Raw genomic sequence first — 25306 nt, 5'->3', positions numbered from 1 at the left:
TTTATTGGCCATTCCATTCAGCTGAGCTATTTAGGAAAGGGTATCTGTTAATTTTCTGGATTTCTCAAGCTTGAGAAGGTGACAGTTTTATTAGGGTTTCCAAACTGAAATGTGGATTGGTTAATGGAAAGGGTTTGTGTGTGTCTGGTCAATAAACTGATAAGAAGGTATTGGAATCAGTTAACAGTTTGTGTATTCCATGAACTGAAGGAGAAGGGAGGGGGCAAGGTCTTCGTGCTATGCCTTCTCATGAAAAAATGGTAGAGACATGAGCAATATGGATGTCACATTCATCTTTCATGTGCCTAATGCGCACAACCGTTGACACAAAGCTAGTAGTTCTAGAAAGGTTACCCAACAACTGTTAGAATCTTTCCAATTGTGATTTACAGCAACAGGCTTTAAAGGAGGCTGAGCACTAAGAGATGTGCTCCATTAGGGTACATTGGCGGTAGGGTGTGGTTAGGGTCAAGACTTCCAACTGCCTTTGCAGTGCCAAGATTCCCCAGTTAGACACAGCAGAAGAGACTGGATTCCATCTGGCTGGTCCAGGAATCCACTGAACTGGCTGATTAAACTTCTGAGAGTTTTTCCCTGCATATACGTTTATTTGTGTTACTTCGGTTGAGAGAGTTTACTGGCCACTATAGACTGATTTTCTCTTCATGTATTATTTAGAATAGGAATCTTCCAAAGCCCAATAATTCATGTTCACCTGTCTGTACCAGAAGGAGTGCCCTCCATAAAAAATGCTTCTCTATGTATGTATGTGTATAAATTGGCTCACTGGCTTGCTGAATGTGATTCAAACAAAAAGGCCAAAAGATAGTGTGCAAAAGATTCCTACAAATTTTCATAGTGAACAATGAATACAAGGGTGTACTGAAAGTAATGCAAAAGTGGATGCAACTTATTAACTTACATTTGTCATTTAAATTGCACATTTTGGTAGGGTAACTCTTCCTTTGTAGTAACTCTTCTTCTTTTTCATTGCAGGTAAATAAAGCATTCTAAGCAGGAACAATATGCCACCATTGAGTTCTTGACGAAGGAGAGGTGCAGGCTCTATGACATACACAGAAGGCTACAGAATGTTTACGGAGATGACAGCATTGAGAAGAGTCACCAATGACAAGACCTTACTCTTGTCAATGGTGTCATCTCTGTATATGTCAGACAACCTGCACCCTGCCTTTGTCACCTTGCCTCTGCTTGGAATCCATTAATTGCTTGCAGTGGAAAAGAAAAAGAGTTACTATAGAGTAAAAGTTTTTCTACCAATATGTGAAACGTGGACAACCTATGTAAGTTAATAAAAATATTATTATGCCCATTTTTGCATTTCTTTTGGTACAAGCTTCATGTTAAGCTTCCAAGCATGTCCTGTAGCCTTTAAAAGACATGTACTTAGAGAAAAATGGGAGTTGCATTGCTGGAGGTTATGCTGATGCTTTGATTCACGGACTGTACACTAGTATAGGGATAAGGAATGCTGACTGATTCTGATTTTCATTTGCTGCAGAGTTGTGCCAGGTTGGTGACCAGATGTCCTGATGCCACAGGCATTCAGGCTACTAACATTTTCAAATACGGTATATATACAGATCGGAAATTGCAGCCTCTATATGTTTTCAGCACAGGTTGGGTGTTATAGAAATCTCTATAATTGAATATTCTTTAATGCAACACTGCTTACTGGAACTGTACACATGCTGAAGCAGTAAGCCTTACCCCATAGCTCGGTAAATTCAGTGATACAATCAGAGCTGGATTTCTGCATAGTCAACATAGGTCATGGCCTTGGGCAGCAAACCTACCTGTGGTGGCAAGTTGTCAACCACACATAATGTAGCTGACTGGATCCATACACTTGGAATCAAACTGCTAACGTAATAGAGTCATCTAGTTGTCCTGATGGACTTATTAGTGTTATACTAAAGACCAACAGTCAACTAGGGCAAGAAGGGGGTGGCACAAGACAGTTTATCTGGGAGAGGGCCAGAAAGTATAAAAACATTCCAGGAGACAGTACGAACAGCAAGGAAGCAAATGGGGTGCACAGTGCAGGCACTGTTTCACGAACCCAATAATATTTGTGTGGGTGCTTTCTGATTGATTATGGATTACTATACATGGCACATTATCTTCACACTCTACACTTCATCGCTGAATACTCCAACAAATCTGCAATTTGACCAAAGTAATGGAAGTTTTTGTATAACAAACCTTTAATAAAAATGAGATGTTCTTACATAAGCCATTTAGCCTCCTTTAAAATACCAAACAAATGACTAATTCTCCAAATAATTCAAATATAATTATTTCATTATTGACGGCAAACTCTGTTTGTTTTCATCTGCATGTCTGTCATTTTGGCTATTCACTAAAGCATATAAACAGGCAAGACATCTAAAAGCGTAAAATAAAGGTAACAAACGCATGCATACCAAACTGTCAATTGTATTTCGGATGGCGTGGAACCATTCTTTTATGGTGATGTCTACATCCGACTGCAGAAGGATTTCACTTCCTGACAATGTTGTGATCTGCGGAGAGAAATTTATTGTAAGCAAGTGTTGAAAGATTATTTATTGATACTAAACAAAGCTTGTTCGTGGGAATTTCATTGTACCCATATAAATGAGAGAGGTTTAAAGATATTAAAATGGACCTTTCATGGAAATGCATGGTCTGCTTATCTGGGATACATCACTCACTGTTTAATTAATGCTAAGTAATAGTCAGAAAAAACCCCACTTAATATAACATGTATAATATATTTGTCACACACCACAGTTTCTGGTCACTTTCCATAGGTTGTGCTGACATTTCCAGGTCTCACCACAGGACCTTGAGAAAGCCAAGGTTCCCAAATCTTGTCTAGGTGAGCCCTCAGGAAGTTGGGGGTGTAAAGTAGCTTTTACATTTTTCTTTTAATTTTGTTTAAAGTGTATAGGCATACATCACACACTGTATCTCCATATCTGCTGTGCCCATTTTCTGTACAGGCATTTGCTCATTCCAGATCTTCTGTTAAAATAATGTGTCTGGCATTTCTGCCTTTCAGGGTGGCTACACTGCCTCATAGGGTCTCCTTGGAGCCACCATCTGTGAGCTGATGTGTGATGATACACCAAAGCCATTCCCCTGCTCTTGCAAGTCCTGATTGGCAGTGACTAAGGATTCTCCCACTGTACACTGTACCAGAAAGGCCAATGCCATAATATTGTGCACTCCCCAACCAGAAGTTCAGGAAAGAGTTACTCATAGGAAACATGCAATACAAATATTTAAAGGGCAAAATGATACAAAATAACAATGCAATAATGATAATAGCTTGGAGTTATTACTTTAAAGGAGAAGTATGGCCAAAGCTCATTTGGGTCACAGCAGTGTACTCACTTCTGCAGTCCTGTGAACCAGATTAGTCTGCTGTCGGGTGATATCACAGAGCTGATCCAGGCAGGAGAGCTGTACTGGCAAGAAGGAGGAGGGAGGAGGGAGGGAGGGAGGGAGGAGGGAGGGAGGGAGGGAGGGAACACAGCCTACACCTCCCCCGGGCTCTCTCCTCCTCACTCCCAGCACTGAGCTGACAGGTGTAGTGATGCCGATGTTACTACTCCTTTCAGTGACGTTGCCCGGGGCACATGCCCCCCCCCCCCCTAGTTTCATCCCTGGGTCCAGCCTCTGTAGGGATCCTAACAATAATGTCAGGATCTGCCAAGATGCCTAACCGGCAGCTTGCTCAGTCTCTCAGTGCACTGCTGAGAGCCTAAGCCAGCTGCTTCTGCCCCTCCACAGCCTTGGCATTCTAGTGAGCACTGCTATAAGCAAATTGTGTAAAAAAAAAAAAAAAATACTGATCACTTCCCCAAAGTAGTACAGTGTTACTATGGTAACATTGTACTACTTTGGTCATAGTAAAATATGAAAAAAAAATCTTAAAAATAAAAAAAAGTAATAAAAAATTAAAAATAATAATAAGAAAAAAATATATATATACAGTGGGGATCGAAAGTTTGGGCACCCCAGCTAAAAATTTGTATTAATGTGCATAAAGAAGCCAAGGAAAGATGGAAAAATCTCCAAAAGGCATCAAATTACAGATTAGACATTCTTATAATATGTCAAAAAAAGTTAGATTATATTTCCATCATTTACACCTTCAAAATAACCAAAAACAAAAAAATGGTGTCTGCAAACGTTTGGGCACCCTGCAGAATTTATAGCATGCCAGGGTTGGTGTACTCTCTTATCAGGAGATCATCTCAGGGGAATTCAAAAGCTGCCCATGATAATGATCAGATCCCACATCCTGCTGCAGGTAATCCGCTTGATTAGTGGAAGCACAGTACTTCAGGATTGATCAATTTTCAGATCTATACCATAGTTTGTGAATTCTATAACTTTCCTACAAACTAAATAATACATCCTAATTTGGGTTATTTTCACCAAAGACATGTAGCAGAATACATCTTGGCCTAAATTTATGAAGAACAATTATTTATTTGTAAACTTTTATAACAGAAACAAAGAAAAACGTGTTTTTTTTTCAACATTTTTGGTATTTTTTTGTTAATTTAGCAAAAAATAAAAACCCCAGCAGTGATTAAATACCACCAAAAGAAAGCTCTAGTTGTGTGAAGAACTTATATATTTCAAAAATGGACCTCGCTATGGTCACAAATTGACAAAATAAACTGTGCAATATTTAAAGTGATAACACTGAGCAAAATACAAATAAAATATTAATATTCAGTCCCAACATGTGAATAATTGGTGCAATAGTGCTGTATCTTTAATGGTGATGCTCCATACTGAAATGACAAGTGCTTCACTGTGTTCACACTGGGGCCCCACATAGATGTAAAATCACCGTCATTTCATGACCACCTATCTCTAGGTAAGTCACACTTGCTTTTTGGGACTATTCCAGTTTGCAGTCCGGTCCTGATGGCCGATATTCCTTCGCCCTTAAAACCGTGGTTGCTGGTAGTAACCAATAACTTTCCACTAGATCAGCATCAATGTTAGGCAACTCCTCTCCTCCACAGGCAGTATTTAATATTTTCAGCATAAATCAAAACAAAACCAGACATCTCATAGTGTAAAACTGTATAAAACTTTAATATGGGGTCAAACAATAGAAATGCCACTCACAAAAAAAGTGCCTTTCCTGGCACTAGGTGTATTCAGCTTTGTGTGTTATGAATGGGAATTAAGATGGCCGCCACATTCCAGCGTGCGTTCCAAATACCGGAAATGACATCAGTGGACATTGCATCATAAGCCCTCGGCTAGTTTCGACCAATAGATCATCTTCAGGAAGTACAAAAATGTTGTACTGTTCTATTACTTTGAATAGATTACTAGTTAATTTTCTAGGAAGCGAATCCCCTCTGTTCACAGGCCTTATCCTGGATGGAGACACTGTCAACTTCATTATCAATCCCACGCTACCACTTAGCAAAGGTTCTGGTTCTCTTATTTCCCTACAGGTTTAGTACAATATCCTGTTTGGAGAGGGCCATTGGTCAACACCAGCATCTGTAGAATTTCAGGAATAGAGCTGGGGACCATGTAACTCCCATGTGCATGTGTGGGACCTACATAATCAGTGGTCACCCAATGGCTGAAGAGGGTGTAATTTGAAAGAAGCGATGGAGGAGATGGTGGTAGGGGATGGCCCAGCTTCTGAGTGCCTGGATCAGACAGCGCTGTAGGAGGGCACACTTGTAAGGTAAATGTGCCTTAATGTGCATATACATACTTGTGCCTAATTACAGTACGCCACCCAGCATGCAGTTACAATTTGTCAAGAAGAGAGTCTTTAGCCCTCTGGAATCTTTAAGCAGACCAACTTTTTCTCTTTGATGCCACAGGTGAATGGTGCAGTACATTAGTAAAGAGAAGGCAAGTTTAACTCCTTCATGTCCAGAATTTTATTAAGCCTAGACACCAGGTTTAGCAGTGCTGGTATGTTGCTGTTAATTTGATAATAGTTTTATGACTATTTTTGTCTAATTGAAAGAGGGTCTGAGAACTAGGAATAAATATACAAGTGTGCATTCCTAGTTTTCTGATGCAAAGTTAAATAATGTTCCCGCTGCAAGGCGCAATTGGCATTTGAACTTACAAAATCGTAGTCTGGTCACAAAGGGGTTATGCAGCTACATGGGTCAGCATTTAATGTGGAACTAAACTCTCTCAACCAACATTAACTATTTTTAATCCTTATGCTGCTACCATTAGTAAATGGATAGGAAGATGTATTACTGGATATTTACTTGATTTAAACTTTTTTTTTACATTTTTCAGTTGTTTTTTGGTTTCCTGACCTAGGCCAAAATTATGTCATACATCCCAGGACTCTTCATGGGCATTTTTTTCTTTCATCTCGAGAAAAGGAGGAGGGAGTTTCTCATCTAAGGACACCCGCATGCTTGCACGCCTGAGCTAAGGGCAGAGGGATTCCAGGACGTAACTGCTACATGAATCATCTGTTCTTACTCAAGATGGCAGCTGCTAAAAATGCTGGGGGCCTGTTTTTCAAAGTGATTTCTCCACAAAATAAAGCTTGGAGACATGGATCTATGAGTGAGTTTGCTTTGAATATTAAAAATTAATTAAACAGTGTTTAGTGTTTGTGGTGCTCAGACACAGTTTAGTTCGGCTTTTAGATCATCACAACGGCTTCTTGTGACGAAACGCGTAGGTGGAGCTACAGCTTATGACGTCATCACGCCACGCATCGCAGCCATCTTCTTTTTTGGAAATATCCTTGATTTCACATGCCAATATCTTCCTCTGTTTGTAAGTGCAATACTCTTATTAAATTCAGAATTTTTTTAAATACTACACTATGAGCAGATATTGTTCTCTTTATATACATACTACTGGGCCTGTTTGATGATCTTTGGCGGAGAAGATTTGTTGTGGATTCATTGCCTCTATTGATTCCCCATACTTGCTGTTTTTGACCGCATGATCTGTGGTCATACTCTCTGGTAAGAGGCTGTAAGTGGTGACGGTAAAGGATCCCTTTTCTTTTCTTTTCTTTTGTGGCACAGTTTTTTCCCACGGACATGGGCTTTATATAAATTTTAGTCACATCTCATGGACTTACTTTGAGGGCTTTATTTTCATTATATAGTTTGATTATATATTTTGTGTACATGTGGGGTGAATTAGCACTACATATTGGTTTTCTCATCACATTTTTATACTTGTTTCAAAAAAACTTTCAAAAGACTATTGACTTCCCTGAAATCAACAAATGCTCTGAAATCTCAATATCCGCCCATGTCCTCTCATGCACACAAACCCTTTAGCAGTTGCAGATAAATGTGATAATGATAGCAATAATCACAGAAGTAATGAAAATAAAGTCCTAGGTATTGCCGAGGATTTAAGCCACTTATAAAGAGCAACGTCGTTGCATATTGATGCGAACAAACCTTTGTATCGCTCGAAGAGTTTCGGTTTTTATTTCTCACAGATTAACTGTGCTTCTCTATTTTTATCTTTTCAATTTGGCTCATAATTGTACCATCACATCACAGCTCTGTCAGTCCATATTCGAAGTGCTAAAATTAACACAAATGTAGTAATACTGAAAACGGAACACGTCGGAGCAGAAAATATGTTAATGTACAATTTAGTACAAACATTCTATACTGTGAAATGGCTCGTGCCAGTAGACCATTTCACTATACAGAATACATTTATAATAATATGAAATCATAGTTCAAGCTAAGCAATAGCAGTTTCTCTTCCTTCATGCTGTTATGTTCATCACACACGCATCAGTTCTACAATTATTTTTTTTTGGGGGGGGAGGTGTTCGACAAGACTTTCTGTTCATATTTGCAAAAACAAAAAAAAAGCCTTCCAAAATGCCATGTTTTTCAATTGTAATGGCAAGTATCACATATGAGGCGTTAGGTTTCATTTTTCCTTAAATTATGATGAAAAGTGTTACATAAATATTTTTTTTTCCTTAAATTAATCTAAAAAGTGCCACATATGTATTTTTTTTCTCAATTTACAATCAAAATTATGATTTTTTTCATTAATTGTTGAATAAAATTATATATCTGTATATATATATATATATATATATATATATATATATATATATATATATATAATATCCAAACTATAACAAAACATTTGTAATAATAGTAATAATTTAATTTATAAATTGTAATTTATAAACTATTGGATTTCTTTTCTGTCTGCAGGCCTGACTTGACTTCTTGCAGTTCAACAGGTCTTTTTTTTTTCAAAATATTATTAATTAATAAATAAATAATAAATAAATAACTAAACATTTAAAAAAAATATTCTGCACACATCTAAAACACATACACATTTGCTATGTTTTATCCCTTTGCACACTGGTTAAAAACACCTGTTAATCTGCTAGAAATCCAAAAACATGGGGAGATTTGCATGTGCTACAGAGCTGTAATACATTATTTTCCCTCAAAAATACATGTTAAATGTTTTTTATTGGTTAGGGTTTGTGATGTATATATTTTGCATTTATAATAATAAATACTTTTATTACTGCCTTACTCAAACTCTCCAACGACCTGCTAACCGCCAAAGCTAATGGCCACTATTCAGTGCTCCTACTCCTTGACCTCTCTGCGGCCTTTGACACAATCGACCACCCCCTCCTCCTCAAAAAACTACACTCCCTCGGCCTCAGAGATTCTGCTCTCTCCTGGCTCTCATCCTACCTGTCACAACGCTCCTTCAGCGTTACCTATAATGCTACCACCTCCCCCTCACTCCCCCTCTCTGTTGGGGTCCCTCAAGGCTCTGTCCTCGGGCCCCTTCTCTTCTCCATCTATACCTCCTCCCTTGGCCAACTCATACACTCTCACGGCTTCAACTACCACCTCTATGCCGATGACACACAAATCTATCTCTCAACCCCCCACCTCACCCCCTTGGTCTCAGCCCGAATCACACACCTACTGAGCGACATATCACATTGGATGTCGCTCCACTTCCTTAAATTGAACCTCTCCAAAACCGAGTTTCTTGTCTTCCCCCCAGCCCGGACACCACCCCCCATTGATTTCTCCGTCACATCCAACAACGCTACCATCAAACCCGCCCTGCAGGCCAGAGTACTGGGTGTCATTCTGGACTCCAACCTATCCTTCCAGCCCCAAGTCCAATCTTTAACAAACTCGTGCAGACTCCACCTCCGCAACATCGCCAAAATCCGCACGTTCCTAACCCCAGAAAACACTAAACAGCTCATCCACTCCCTCATCATATCACGACTCGACTACTGCAACTCCCTCCTCACTGGCCTGCCTCGCCGCTGGCTATCCCCTCTTCAGTCCATCCTGAACACGGCTGCCAGACTCATTCACCTTTCCAACTGCTCTGTCTCTGCCACCCCCCTCTGCCAATCCCTCCACTGGCTTCCGATTGTGCAACGGATCAAATTCAAAATCCTAACGCTGACGTACAAAGCTGTCCACCATACTGCCCCGAACTACATCACCGACCTAATATCCAAGTACCGCCCAGCACGCACACTCCGCTCCTCACAAGACCTCCTTCTCTCTAGTTCCCTGGTCTCCTCCTCCCATGCCCGCCTCCAGGACTTCTCCAGGGTGTCACCCATCCTCTGGAACTCCCTGCCCCAACCCATCAGATTATCACCTACTCTCCTCTCCTCTCCTTTAGGCGCACCCTGAAAACCCATCTCTTCAGGGAAGCCTACCCCACCCCCTGCTAACTTGCCGACCTCCTCCACTCTTCCTACCACTCCATCCCCCACAGCTATCTCCTCCTGTGCCACCACCCCCTCCCTCCTAGATTGTAAGCTCGAAAGAGCAGGGCCCTCGATCCCCTCATGTTTTGCATTGTATTGGTATTGTTCTGTCACATGTTCTGTCTCCCTTTGTAATGTACAGCGCTGAGCGAACTATTGGCGCTTTATAAATACTGTATAATAATAATAATAATAATTAACAATAATAATAATATTAATAATATAATTGTTTTTTTTCTAGTAGCGCAGAGGTACTTCCTTTTGATTTTGCGAAGTACAGCTCTTGAAAAAAAGTATGCAGCAAGAGAAGTCTGAAGAGTCAGTGTGTTCTGGGTTGTTTGGGTCAATTTACTAATATTGGAGAGTGTAAAATCTGGTGCAGCTCTGCACAGAAACCTATCATCTTCCAGGTTTTATAGTCAAATATTAACCACATGCCACCCAGCCACTGTAGAAATACATTGGCAGGGCAGCAAGGCTGGGCAAAACCACGTTTTAAAACGTGTGTTTGCAAAACAGGTAGGGGGCGCGTGCGTGGTGCGCCTCCGCCCTACCTGTCCCGCCGATCATGGCCGCAGGTGTCAGTCGCCGGGTCACAGCCGGTCGTTACCGGCTGTGTAACACCGATTAGCGGCAATCACTGACAGAGAGCAGGGCTGCAGTAGCTCTGCTTTCTGTCAGTTCCCTGACAGCTCCTGACATGCTGAGCTGGAGAGAAGAGTTTATCTCTCCCGATCAGCGTGCCCCCCCCCTCTGTGCAGTACACACCCCCGTCCCCTAGTAAAACACTCCCCTCACACAGTTAACCCTTTCAGTAAATGAAAAAGTTAACCCCTTCCTCCCCATTGCCATTAGTACAGTGTCAGTGTTTTGTTTTTGCACTGATCACTGTATTGGTGTCACTGGGGATGTCAGTGACCCCAAGTCAGTTCCCCCCCAGTGTCAGAATGTCCGCCGCAGTCCCGCAGTCCTGCCATAAGTCACTGATCGCCGCCATAAGTCGCTGATCGCCGCCATTATTAGTATAAAAAAATTTTTTAAATCCCAGTATCTTTACCGCCATTTGTAAATGCTATAACTTTCACATAAACCAATTAATTTACACGTATTGGGATTTTTTTTAGCAAAGACATGTAGCAGAATACATTTTGGCCAAAATTTATGATGAAATTTGATTTTTAAATTTTTTTTACTGGACATGTTTTATAGCAAAAAGTCCAAAATATTGTTTTTTTTTCTCAAAATTGTTTTTTTTTTTATAGCGCAAAAAAAATACCACCGAAAGAAAGCTCTATTTGTGTAAAAAAAGGACATAAATTTCATTTATGTACCATATTGCATGACCGCGCAATTGTCCGTTAAACTAGCACAGAGCTGTATAGCAAAAAAATGGCGTAAATTGCAGTATCTTTACCATAGTTTGTAGACGCTATAACTTTCACACAAAGCAATCAATATACACTTATTGGGATTTTTTTTACCAAAAACATGTAGCAGAATACATTTTAGCCTAAATTTATAACCAACTTTGAGTTTACTATATATTTTTTATAGCTGAAAGTAAAAAAATATTGTTTTTCTTCAAAATTTTGGGTCTTTTTTTGCTTATAGCGTGAAAAATAAAAACCGCACAGGTGATCAAATACCACCAAAAGAAAGCTCTATTTGTGTGAAAAAAAGGACGTAAATTTCGTTTGGGTGCAGCATTGCTTGATCGCGCAATTATCAGTTGAATTAGTGCAACGCTGAGTAGCAAAAAGAGGCCTTGTCATTAAGGGGGGTAAATTCTCAGGAGGGCAAGTGGTAATTGAACAAACTGAACATAGAAGCTGATGGGGTACCATGCACAGCTGCACCAGATTTTGCACTCTCCAGTTTTAGTTAAAGTGTCATTAAACCCCAGACCCTGCATTCACTATATCTGGTCTCAGGACACAGAACATGGAAATGCAATTATTTTAGTAAATATAAACTGCTAAATACCTTTTCTCATCAGCAGTTAGAGCAATCTTGTGACTTCTATCAGTGCCCAGCAGTGCACTGGTTAAAGCTTGTAGGAGGAGTTTTCTTTTTGCTCTAGGAGGATGTGAAACCTTTGACCTCTGTTTGGACAGATCTGATTGGCTCTGTGCTGATCACATGCACTCTCCCAAGAAAAAAAAACCTCTCTAGCAATGCACACTAAACTGAACATGTGCAGAATAGCTATGGGTTCAGTCTCTTTTATCAGGAGATAAGATGTGAACATTTGAACAAGAGGAGGGGCAGAGAAGTCAGGATCAAACAGCCTTTTTACACAATACAGAGGATTAACCCCTTAGGTTCCACAGTGAGTATAACAAGCATGCTTTACTGCATATACAGACTGATTTTACTGTTGTGGGTTTAGTAACACTTTAATCAACCCCATTGACCCACTAGGAAGAGAAGCCAGATTCAAAAATATTCAATGGGGTTGATTTACTAAGGGCAAACAGGCTGTTCACTTTGCAGGAATGGTTGCACTTCGTAAGGGAATATGCAATAGAGCTTAATGAGTGCAGTGAAATTTCACTGTGTGAAAAATTCTGTTGTGATTTTATTAACAGTGATTGCTCAAACCCTGAAGAAGGGGGAAGCGTTTTCCCCCCGAAACGCATTGGCTGTATGTGATGCTCTTAACCAAGAAATATTTCAAAAAGTTCTTCAAGTGGGATGAACTTTTGTATCAGACGCTCCTCAGAACACATCCAAGAATTTACTGTCAGAGAGGTAGCAGCCTAGGACCTGTACAGGGTCCACCTATTGTACTGGATCTGATTCTTTGAAAGAAAAATCACTTTACTCACTGTAGATCCATCAGAGCAAACTTTCACTTCTATCAGTCCAGTGCTATCACACATCAGACAATCACATATACCCTCAAGTAACACACTGGGGGATGATTTAGCACAGCGGTTAGCACTTCCACCTGGCAGTACTAGGGTCGTTGGTTCAAATCCCAACCACAGCACCACCTTCCTGGAGTTTGCATGTTCTCCCTGTGCGGGTTTCCTCCAGGTACTCCAGTTTTCTCCCACACTCCAAAGACATGCTGGTAGGTGAATTGGCTCCTGTCTAAATTGTCCCTAGTATGTGTATATATGAATGTAAGTTAGGGACCTTAGATTGTACACCCCTTGAGGGTTAGGGACTGATGTGAATGTAAAATATATATGTAAAGGGCTGCGTAAATTGACGGTGCTATATAAGTACCTGTAATAAATAAAAATAATGATTTACTAAAGGCAAACAGGCTGTTCACTTTGCAAGAGAATTTGTACTTTGTCCCAGAGCTGTGTGAGTGTGAAATTTCACTTTGCAAAGAATACCCAATCATGTGTAAAGAAAAATAAAATAGAAAAAAAATAGCATCTTTCCTTGTATAGGTTGGGATCAGGGGCGGACTCACAACTCATGGGGCCCCCGGGCAAAAGAGGATCATGGCCCAAACTCAAAAAATCCTATTAAAAAGGTACCAGGGGCATCTCATGGGGCCCCCTACTGCCCCCGGGCCCTCGGGCAGTGCCCGAGTTTCCAAATGGTCAGTCCGCCCCTGGTTGGGATGATGGAACCCAATAGAGCGTCACCTTATTCACTACGCCCTGTGGGAAAATTCTCCTGCAAAGGGCAATGTCTTTTCAGAGTGAACAGCCTATTTGCCTTTGGTAAATCAACTTTAATATTTTTATAAAAGGTGCTCTTAAAATGTCCAGAAAAAGTGTTATTTTATCAAATGCATATGAGCATGAAGGGGTTAAATTTCGAGTGAAAGAGCCAATTACATCTGGTGGAATCAGTACTGCATACATTTGTGAGCTCTCAGCTCCGAACATCCTCCTCCGTAAGGCTCCAGTCTTCAGAGGAACTCGCTAAAGAAGCTTTTAAAGACTGCTACTGCTCTCTACAGTTTAAAAGCATCCACTTCTTAATTACATGTGATAATTCACTTTGTTTTTTTTTTCCTTCTGTTGCCATCAAAGCTAGCTTCTTTTTTTTTTTTAAGTTGAAATTTCTTGAAGCTCACTTTTATATATATTGACTCTACGGCTCCCTGTGATAAATGAGCCTTGCAAGTGTTTTCACAAAAGCGTAGTTGCACTTTGCGCTATCTAAATTTCAGCCCCTCTGGGGAACTGATATTACTAGAAGCTGCTAGCTTTGAGTCTAGCCAGTGATTGACCAATTTATGATCACAGGCTTTAAACTGATCTATAAGTCCAGAATAAAAAAAAAACAAAGCATTTTTTTTTACATTTGTATTTACTGGAGGCTGGCGCTCAGTGCTAAGTCTTGCGCTTTGCTGGTACGAACATACTGAAAGACCTACAGGAACTCCAAGACAAATCTGCATGAATATGAGAAATCACAGGACTGTCAGCTCTCATATCAATCATGATCTGCTTTTGTTAAATAGCTTTTGAAAGCTTGTCTTAATACGTGGAGCACTTAAGGCGTAGTCTGACATAAATATGCATGTGATTTTTTTTTTTTTTTTTGTAATCCTTAATTTGTTAAATCAACACAAGATTCAAACAGATTTTTAAAAAAATATTTAATCTTACACAAACATATGTACAACTAGGTATTACATCATATATAATTAAAAGATAAAAAAAAAATATTTTGACATTTTTTGAATAGTATAAACATTTCTTCAAATTGGCCTATATTTAATCTAATCTTAAAAATTAATATAATTTATTTTTTTCTTAATTTAGGAATTAAATCTCTTTTTGATACTGCTGCTTTGTTTTTTTGTTTTTTTCTCTATGCTGTAGGCTCCATGTGCAAAAAAATGCCCTCCAAGAAAACAAAGGACTTTGGGGGATGGAATTTTTTGATTGGCAGGACTGTAAATGATTACCTTATCCACTAAAGGGGATTTATATTGTGTGCATATTATTATTATTATACAGTATTTATATAGCACCAAAGGGTATGCTCAGCGCTGTACAGTAGCAAGGGGGATAGAACATGAGACAAGACAGTAACAATACACTACACGAGGGGTTCAAGGGCCCTGCTCTTTCGAGCTTACAATCTAGGAATGTAATTTATTATGCACATGACTTCTAAAAGATACCTTTTTCCTTCATTTGTTAATCATGTATAGGAAATATTATATATGAATATTAAGAGGGGGATTTACTAAAACCAGTGCGCCCAGAAAATGGTGCAACCAATCAGCTTCCAGGTTTTATTGTCAAAGCTTAATTGAACAAGCTGAAATTAGATACTGATTGGTTACTATGCACAGCTGCACCAGATTCTGGGTGCACCAGTTTTAGTAAATACTAAACGTTTACTATTTCAAACAGCAGAAGAATCTTTAGACTAGCTTCAACATGTTTACCAGACTAATCTTAACTGCTTTGCTTACAATGTTCTGTTATTTGCAGAGCTGGACAGCTGAAGCTCCACTTACACATGGTTGCATTAATTTCAGGAGTAACACTACTGCCTGTGCCTTGCTCTGTATAGCTCTATACAGAATTTCAATTAGCGAGAGAAAGCCTCTAAGGTAGTAATCATATTCTGTCTTTTCTCAGCTGCATAGGAGCTGGGGGAAGAGAAACAGCAGGACACTGATCTTCCCAGTGAATGGTTGTGCAGTAAGGGGGGGGGGGCATGTCAGCTCCAATCTGATCATTAGAGGAGAGCAGGCTGAGTCTCCAGCACAGCTTTTGCTTTAGAACTTTTTTTTTTATGTAGAACTTTAGCTTTTCTTTAGAACTGACCATGATGTGCTCTCATGCCTAGTGTAGTCAGTTTTTAATTGGAAGAAGAGGGACTGGCAGGAACACAGGGATTTCACACAAAGGAAGCAACACAAAGAGAACAGTGCACTTTTTCATACAAGTACATGGTACGTGAGGAACACGAAAAGTTCCGTTTACATATATTTTAAATGTTTATTTGTAAAGCAAAATTTTTTTCATATAGGTTATATAAAAAAGTAAAGATTGTTTTAAAATGTATTAATAACTAAAAGTAAAAAAATTTAAACCAAAATAATCAACCCATAACATTTTTCTTTTACAGGAGGGGCTATTTCCATATTTCCACATATATGGGCTACCTGGCAGCCCAAACCACATGAACACATGGCCCAAGCTGACAAAGGCCGGCCATACATGGGTCAATTTCTGAACAATTTTTAATTCGAAAATCAGATCTAAGAATTATCGGCCGATTTTCGTTCTGTTAGAAGGGCAATGGCACTGGCAGATTTTTGTGGTTCCTCCCCATTTCGTTTATTGGGCATGCTGGAAAATTCATGAAAAACAACAACAACATTTTCATAGGTGGCACCATCGGATTACAGAGTGAACAATGTTTTCAATTTTCAGTCGAAAAATTGTTCAGAATTCGACCCATGCTGTGGAGGTTCTGATCACTAGCCGGCTCTCTATGGAGCCAGACCCATTGCAATCTGTGCTCTTTTCTCAGGGGACTACACAGATGCACCAACATGCACAGACTGCACTGAGAGCCAGGAGATAAATAGAATATGTGAAACTCCCACCTCTCTGGCCATTTGCCTTTGATGAACAATTCAGCCTGTGTGGATTAGCATAGCAGGTGCAATGCATTATGGGACATGTAGACCTGCCATCGGACATAGGAGAAGAGTTGTATGCATGCTTCCCAACAAGAAGTAGGATGGGGATGTACTGCACCAGAGGAGAGTTCTGTGGGAATTTTGTAAAAACAGATTCACCTCTTGCCACCCATAAACTACATATGTGTGGTGACAAGGAGGGTGGGATTCAACCGCTTCCCGTCTGCCCTATAACAGAAATACTGCTACAGAGCGTCACAGGTGCGCAAACTCACGTATATATACGTGATTTTGCATTTCCGGATAGGGGGAGTGCGAGAGCCGCACACGCGCCCTACCTGCGCCGCCATTCGCGGCCACGACTGTCAATCACTGGGTCCCGGTCAGTAATTACTCGCCGGCACTGGTGATTTCAGATCTCCTTTGTTTACTAACAGTCTTCCTCCCTGTCAGCTCGGGCACACTGCACAGCCCAGCCATCCAGGGCAGAGTGATTACAGTGAAGCACACTGACACCGCCCCCTAGTAAAACACTCCCTACACACAGTTAACCCTTTGATCGCCCCTCATGTTAACCCCTTCCTGCCCAGTGCTATTAGTACAGTGTCCGTGCTTTTTTTTTAGAACTGATCACTGTATTGGTGTCACTGGGGATGTCAGTGACACCAAGTCAGTTCCCCTCAGTGTCAGAATGTCTGCTGCAGTCCCGCTATAAGTCGCTGATCGCCGCCATTACTAGTAAGAAAAAAAAAACATTCCTGTATATATACCGCCATTTGTAAACGTTATAACATTCACATAAACCAATTAATTTACACATATTGGGATTTTTTTTTAGCAAAGACATGTACCAGAATACATTTTGTCCTAAATTTATGACGAAATTAGATTTTTTAGATTTTTTTACTGACCATGTTTAATAGCAAAAAGTAAAAAAAAAATTTATTTTCAAATGTATTTTTCTTTATAGCGTAAAAAATGCACAGGCGATCAACATTTTTGAAAAAAAAAAACAATATTGTTTAATTTTTGCTATTAAACATATGGGAGTGTTTTACTAGGGGGCAGGGTGTGTATGCTTATTTGTAAGCACACTGATTGGGATGGCTGTGCTGTTCGAGCTGACACAGAGGAAGACTGTTTGCTAAAAAAAGCACTGACTGGGCAGAAAGGGGTTAACATGTGGGGCGATCAAAGGGTTAACTGTGTGCTGTTTTACTATGGGGGCTGTGTGTGTTTTTCACTGTAAAAACACTGCTTTGTATGGCTCTGGTATGCAGAGCCATACAAAGCAGTGTGCAGGAGCTGACAGGGGAGAGATCTGTATTGGTTACATACAGGTCTCTCCCTGGTCACAAATTCTCGGAGATTGCTGGGAGCTAGCGGGGAATCACCGTCCGGGACATTGTGATTTACAGCCGAGGCGGGTAGGGGCGTGTGTGCACCCTCTACTCGGAACTGCAAAATCACGTATATATTTTGCACACCCGCACCACCCTGTAGCAGTATTTATGTTACAGGATGGCCCAGAAGCAGTTAATCAGCCACAGAATCTGTGTAATTATTATGTTTTAGACTTTAAAGGGATGAGGTGGCAACCCTAATGCTATATGTTGGCAGAAGCGTGGGAGGTAAGGACATATCCCACAGGGCAATAATAGTTGTTTAATACAAATGGGCAGATTAGACTTATTATCACCCACATGCCCAGCCCTCCAAATATTCTTCACATTTTCTCCATTATAATTTTGTGCCCCATGCCTTCCCTGTGCTTTAGACATTTGCCCCTGTTGCCCAACCTTAATGCCACCCCTACAATCTAGGAAAGCATGACCATGCTGGAATAGCCCATATTCCGTGGGGAAGCCACAAAACCCTGTCCAGTGCCACCAATCACACTTTGTCTTATTGTGAAATAAGTCTAGTGAGTTGAATGACACTTATTTGCATCCGGCCCAAAGCTACACAGCAGAAGTCATCACTGTGAGCTAATTAGTGAAAATTTGGAAATCTGTTTGTTTTTTCAGCACTGTGAAAAGTGACATTGATGCTGAAAGGGGAAATCTACAGAGATATCAACAGCAGCCCAGCCATGCAGAGACATTTAAATTAAATATGTCTGTACAATGTTATATACAGAAATCATTAATGACATTACCCTTCTTAAATACAAGTAAGATTCTCATTAGAAAACAATGCCCCTTTAAAGGGAAAGTATATTTCTGTGTGTTTTTTTCTTAAGATATATATATATCGAAATAGGATTTAGCTCTACGTAAATAATCTTAAAAAAAAGTATATGTCATCCTAATCACAAATATCTATAGAAGCTTTACCATGTTAATGTGATTTCAAAAATAAATATTTTTTTATAAATCAGCAGCTTTTATTTTAAAGCCATACTGCAAGCAAAAATCTTTTTTTTTTACCATGCAGTTGTGCTGTGCCTGCACTGTATGGGTCAACTGCTTGATTTATCTAGTGGTGCGCACAAAGTTTATACTCACCTGATCTGCCGATCCTCTGGAAAACTGCACTCCCCCATGGTCCAGCGGTGGACTATTCCTGTCTATGGAGCCTTCTCTGAGCGTGCTGACATCAAAATTATTTACACATTACTAAACCCCCCCCAAAAATCAGAGAAGGGAGTCCAAAATTTAATAATATCAATTATCCTCAACTTTTCCTTAATCCTCCTCTCTGTTACCCATCACCAGACCAACTCTAACCTCTAACTTCCTATGTAATTTCTCACCTCCACCAGTCTCTGTTAGCATATACACATTTTTCCCCTATAGGTCGAAGCCTAGCATCCTAGATGTAATATATACCGTATAAAATTGTAACAGATAAAACATAAATCGAATTAAACATATATACGATCATCCATCATACTTCTAATTTTACAATTTGCATAAACCCAATTAGGTGATAACATGGCTTTTTCCTGTGCTGTTAAAGATTTCTCCATATATACCGTAGCTAATGTTTTGGAAATTCTTTTGTACCCTTCTCCTGACTGATACCTTTTAACAATGAGATCCCTCTGATGCTTTGGAAGCTCTCTGGGGACCATGGCTTTTGCTGTAAGATGCGACGAAGAAAATGCCAGGAAAGACCTACTAGAACAGATGAACTTTATTTGGGGTTAATCAGAGGCACTTTAAATGATGGCAGGTGTGTACAGACTCCTATTTAACATGGTTTTGAATGTGGTTGCCTAATTCTGAACACAGCTACATCCCCAGTTATAAGAGGGTGTGCACACTTATGCAACCGCATTATTTTAGTTTTTATGTTTACTTCCCACCTAAAAGATTTCAGTTTGTTGTTCAACTGAATTGTACAGTTTATAGGTCACATTAAAGGTGGAAAAAGTTATGTAATGATTTATCTTTGTCTAATTTTTTTACATCACAGAAACCTGACATTTTAACAGGGGTGTGTAGACTTTTTATAGCCACTGTAGAGCCAATCATTGATACATTTTCTTCGACTTTTGCTCTCCATCATCTAATTTAATTGATACGTTTTCTAAGTAAAGCAAGTTATTTTTATCTCCTTGAACCCTTTCCATAGTTGGGGGAAAATGGGTTTTGAGCCACCCTTGCTACTATTAGACAGATATGGACCCATTCTGTATTTCATTTTTCTGACTGTCCCATTGGCGCTGTCTTCCAGTAGCTAAACAAAACTAGCATTGGATCTTCCGGAATGCTATTGTCACAGATCTTACATGCGTAACTTAGTTTCGTTTTGTTCAGGTACTTATATAGCGCCGTCAATTTACGCAGCACTTTACATATATATTGTACATTCACATCAGTCCCTAACCCTCAAGGGGTGTACAATCTAAGGTCCCTAACTCACATTCATACATATACATACTAGGGACAATTTAGACAGGATCCAATTAACCTACCAGCATGTCTTTTGAGGGTGGGAGGAAATCAGAGTACCTGGAGGAAACCCACACAGGCACAGGGAGAACATGCAAACCCCAGGCAGGAGGTGCCGTGGCTGGGATTCAATCCAACGACCCTAGTACTGCCAGGTGGAAGTGTTAACCATTTAGCCACTGTGCTGCCCGTAACTTAATACTTTCTTCCAAAAATTATTGACTAAGGGACAATACCAAAGATAGTATGCTAACGTAGCCTTATTTTCTCCAAATTTCATAGTGTTACATAGGCTCAACAATGATCCGAAGCAGACTGATCTGAAAGCAGAGGTCAATGTCATGAACAACAGTGGTGTTCAAAATAAAAGTAGCAAGCCCTCTTTGTTCTGGTACCATTGTCACTGAGACAGAAAGTGATGGGCAATCTAAAATTTTACAGTTGTTGCCAGACCAAGAAATGAGGGGACATTTCCAATGGGGACACCTGTTGTGGTATCATGTCACTAAGAGGGGAACTACCATCACATTGTGGAGATTTCATCACGCTTCCAGTTGCATCTCTGGAACAGAAAGTGAAGGGAAATCTCCCCAATAGGACATGGAACACAAGAAAATAAAAACTGTCAAAGATTTAAAGTGGTTGTAAAGCTTAAGTTTTTATTTTTCTATAATAACAAATTTGTTATACTTATCTGCTCTGTGCAATGGTACAGAGACCCCAGAACCTCCTTTTCTAGGGTCCTCTGTTGACACTCTAGGCTCCTCCACTTCTCATTGTACCACCATAGGAAGTCACTTCCTATGAGGTACACCTGTGGGCTTGCTCCCAAGCTGGGCTGTGGGCATCTATAGACATACACAGCCCTGCTCAGCTCTGCCCCGTTCCCTATTCACACGATTAGACTGACAAGAGACAGACAATGGCTCTCGCTGCTCTCACAGAGCCCTTCAGGGATCCATTCAGACACAGTGCTGGATTAAGATTGGGCTCAAATGAGTATTTTTTGAGGTGAGGGGGCGATAAAAAAACTGGGACAATTTTTACCTTAATACAGGGAATGCATTAGGGCAGAGCTCTCCAAAGTTTCTAGACAAATGCCCACTTTACTGTCCCTCAGACTTTAGGAGGGCCAGACTATGGCCAGCGAGAGTAGAAAATGCCCCAGCATCAGTGGGAATAGGCAATAGGTCAGGCTTGGTGGGTGGCGGAGTAAAGAAAAATTACATAGTGCCTGTGATCTATCGGAGGAGAAACTGTGCCACATTATTGGTATTAGTGCGAGGATCAGTGCCCCATTATTCGTATTAGTGGGAGGAACAGTGCCTAATCATTGGTTTCCATGGGAGGAATAGTGCCCAACCATTGCTGTCAGTGGGAGGAATAGTGCCCCACCATTGGTGTCAGTGGGAGGAATAGTGCCCCAGCATTGGTGTCAGTGGGAGGAATAGTGCTCCACCATTGGTGTCAGTGGGAGGAATAGTGCCCCATCATTGTTGTCAGTGGAAAGAATAGTGCCCCATGGCTGGTGTTAGTGGAAGGAATAGTTCACTATTGTTGGTGTCAGTGGAAGGAATAGTGCCCAACTGTTTGTGTCATTTGGAGGAATAATGCCCCACTATTTGTGTCAGTGGTAGGAATAGTGCACCATCATTGATGTCAGTGGGAGGAATAGTGCCCAATGGCTGGTGTTGGTGGAAGGAATAGTGCCCTATCATTGGTGTCAGTGGAAGGAATAGCGTCCAGCTATTGGTGTCTTTGGGAGGAATAGTTTCATGTATCAGTGGGAGGAACAGTGCACTAGGGCTGCATACAGGCAAGTAAAGGACCGCAGTTTGAAGACCACTGCACTAGGGTAAAAGGTCCTGCCACTTTAAACCCATCTCTATTCTTTCCAAAATTAAAGAAGGAAAAAATTTGGGCTATGCATACACTTAAAACTGGAAAGGACATTTATTAATAATACAAATTGGGTTGTTAATAATGCATTGTTTTCATCCATATATCGGAATAGCAAAAATGCACCCCACATTATTTGAATCAAGCTGACTGGCTTTCACAGATTTTTGTTTTTTTAGATATTTTGCTATGGGACATAGGATATTACATATATTAAAGCTGAACTCCAGAATCAATAAATATTGTCAAAATCAAAGAGGCATTTATATTCTTACTTGAATCCTAGTGTGCTTTATGTACTTCTTCCAGATTTATACAGTAATCCAGTGTGAAACTTTGCTTCCTGTAATGAAGACCAGATACTGCTGATCCCTCTCCTTGTGCAGTGTGACTGGTCTTGTCTCCACCCCCTCCTGTAGTTTCTACCGGCAGCCTGTAGTGGTTGGGTCCTGGCAGGTCCCTCCCATGGCTCTGCTGCCTGCACAAGATTTGTAGAACCCAGTGATTATGTCACTGCAACCTTTATAAGGTAATATCTGAGTTTGTACAAAGTGGATTTATATCCTTTGTTGCTATATAAGAATATATTTAAATTAAAATTTTTGTGTCCGGAGCTCAGCTTTAAAGTCTTAAGACCTATAAGCTATATATGATCAATCATTATGATCAGTCGTATTCAATAAGGAAACAAAAAAGGTTTTTTTTATTACTGTATGATTCTGTTTAGAAGTTTTAGTTGGCTCTTTTTTATGCTACAATATTATTGAGCCATTGTAGACACAGACATTTTTCACTGACTGAAGTGGCAACAGTGACACCTGTAGGTTGGAAGAAGATTAACTCTGCTTAGTGTTACCTGCAAGAATAACTAATTATGCAAAAAAAAAAAGGAAATATTTTACATCATCTTTGACTTGACTTTTTGTTATGTAACTGACCTCCTATGTTTATGTGATAAAATGCCGCAAAGATATCGGGAAAAAAATGTTTTTTCTCCCAAAAACTTAACTCCGCTAACCAGCCTTTGAATCTAAATTGATAATAACATCGTAAAGTTGCTGTAATTCCAAAACAATAAATTTTGCTGTAAAAAACATAATTAGTGGGAAACCCCATGAGTCTAGTGGCCATACACATGTAAGCTAGCAGTTGCTTGTAGAAATTCGCTGTAGAATAATGCAGGTGAAAAGGTCTGAATCAGGAAAACCTGGACTCCCATTGATGTCAAAATTGGAGCTTTTTTTCCCCTGCGCTTGGCTTGGTTGGAATGGACATAGAGACAGCATGGCTTCTGCTTTGGTCTTGCTCGCACCAGCCCCATTGGCCTGAGTTGGGCAGTGTGGTTCGATGCAGTCTCAATGCATAGATAAGCAATTTGCCTTATAGCAGAAGGTTTTGGTTCACACTAAGTCACCGGATCACACAGCTGCAATTTAAAATCACGCAATTTTTGTGTAATTTCAGTGCAATTTCAGGTGCAATTCCTGAAGACTTTATTGCTACTTGTGAAGATTTTTAACGATTTCTTGCAATTTGCAGTGCGATTTCCATTATATTCCATGTATGTGAAATCAATCGCCTGCGGATTGGTCATTTCACAGCTGTTGCCTCACTTTCATCATTCTCAGGCACATACTGTCATTTCCTTCTCTGTCCAAGCAGCACTTCTCTTACTTCAATGTAAGTTTGCATAGGTGTTATTTGTTTGTTTAACCACTTGCCAACCTTGCTATAGCTGAATGACAGCTACAGCATGGTTTTCTAGTTCTGGGAGGGCGTCATATGACGTCCTCCCAGAATGCACCCCCCCGGGCACGCACCTGACAGTTGATCACATGACTGAGTAAAAGGCCAATCACAGCGGCCTTTTACCATGTGATCAGCTGTGTCCAATGACACAGCAGATCACAATGTAAATACAGTTGCCGGTTATATCTGCAGCAGTTTCCTCTCACTGTCACAGGAAAGGAAGGAAAGAGGAGAGTACTGCCGATAACCGGCAACTGTCACAGAGGACATCCGCACTGACAATCAGGGCACTGATGATCAGTACCTGATCATCAATGCCCAGCAGTGCCACCCACCAGTGCCCAGCAGTGCCACACATCAGTTCTGCCCAGCAATGCCGCCCAGCAGTTGTACCCATCAGTGCTCATCAGTGTCGCCCATCAATGCCGTCAGTCAGTGCCGCCAGTCATTGCTGCCAGTCATTGCTGCCATTCAGTGTCGCTAGTCAGTGACACCCATCAGTGCCCATAAGTGCCGCCTATCAGTGCCCTTCAGTGCTACCTGTCAGTGCCCATAAGTGCTGCCTGTCAGTGCCCATCATTGCTGCATATCAGTGCAGCATGATCAGTGCCTCCTCATCAATGCCCACCAGTGCTGCCTTATCAGTGCCACCTCATCAGTGCAGCTTCTCAGTGCCCATCAGTACTGCCTATCCATGCCACCTCATCAGTGCCCATCCGTGCTGCCTATCAGTGCCCATCAGTGCAGCCTCATCAACGCACATCAGTGAAGGAGAAAATTGCTTGTTTGCAAAATTTTATAATAGAAACAAAGAAAAACATTTTTTTTTAAATTTTTTGCTTTTATTTGTTTATAGTGCAAAAAATAAAAACCCCAGTGTCGATTAAAAACCACCAAAAGAAAGCTCTATTTATGTGAAAAAAATTATAAAAATTTCATATGGTTACAGCTTTGCATGACCGCGCAATTGTCATTCAAAGTGCGACAGCGCTGAAAGCTGAAAATTGGCGTGGGCAGGAAGGGGGTAAAAGTGCCCTGTAGGCAAGTGGTTAATAAATGGCACATTGTTTTTACTAATTCCTGCACTTTGGCTACCTTGTTGTCTTCTATATGAAATCACAACAAAACTGCAGAAAAAGTAACGCAATAACTACTTTAGAAATCGCGCTGCAGCAAATCGCACGTTAAGACACTGACATTCATTAGATGCGATTTGAGTCCACAAATCGCACCTGAAATTGCGCTGGTATGACCAGGCACTAATGCAGGACATGTTGCATTTTTATGCAGTGCGTTGCAACAGACTGCACCACATCACAAAACACTATAGTGCAGTGGTTCTCAACCTGTGGGTTGCGACCCCTTTGGGGGTCG

The 25306-nt window shown here is 40.5% G+C and overlaps 1 protein-coding gene across 1 annotated transcript in view; it reads right to left on the bottom strand.

The window, feature by feature from the left end:
• ARHGAP15 (Rho GTPase activating protein 15) overlaps nucleotides 1-25306 on the bottom strand; it is a 778695-nt gene that overhangs the window by 371362 nt on the left and 382027 nt on the right. The window contains exon 8 of the mRNA XM_089679020.1: nucleotides 2448-2546. Coding sequence (XP_089535146.1) covers nucleotides 2448-2546 — 99 coding nt within the window. The remainder of the gene's footprint in view (nucleotides 1-2447; nucleotides 2547-25306) is intronic.

This window comes from Staurois parvus, unplaced genomic scaffold (genome assembly GCF_062004578.1).
Source record: "Staurois parvus isolate SC_StPar_1 unplaced genomic scaffold, SC_StPar_1.0 ptg000216l, whole genome shotgun sequence".
Classification (NCBI taxonomy): Eukaryota; Metazoa; Chordata; class Amphibia; order Anura; family Ranidae; genus Staurois; species Staurois parvus.
The sequence above is the reverse complement of the archived record's forward strand: the minus strand, read 5'-3'. Positions and strand labels throughout refer to the sequence as shown.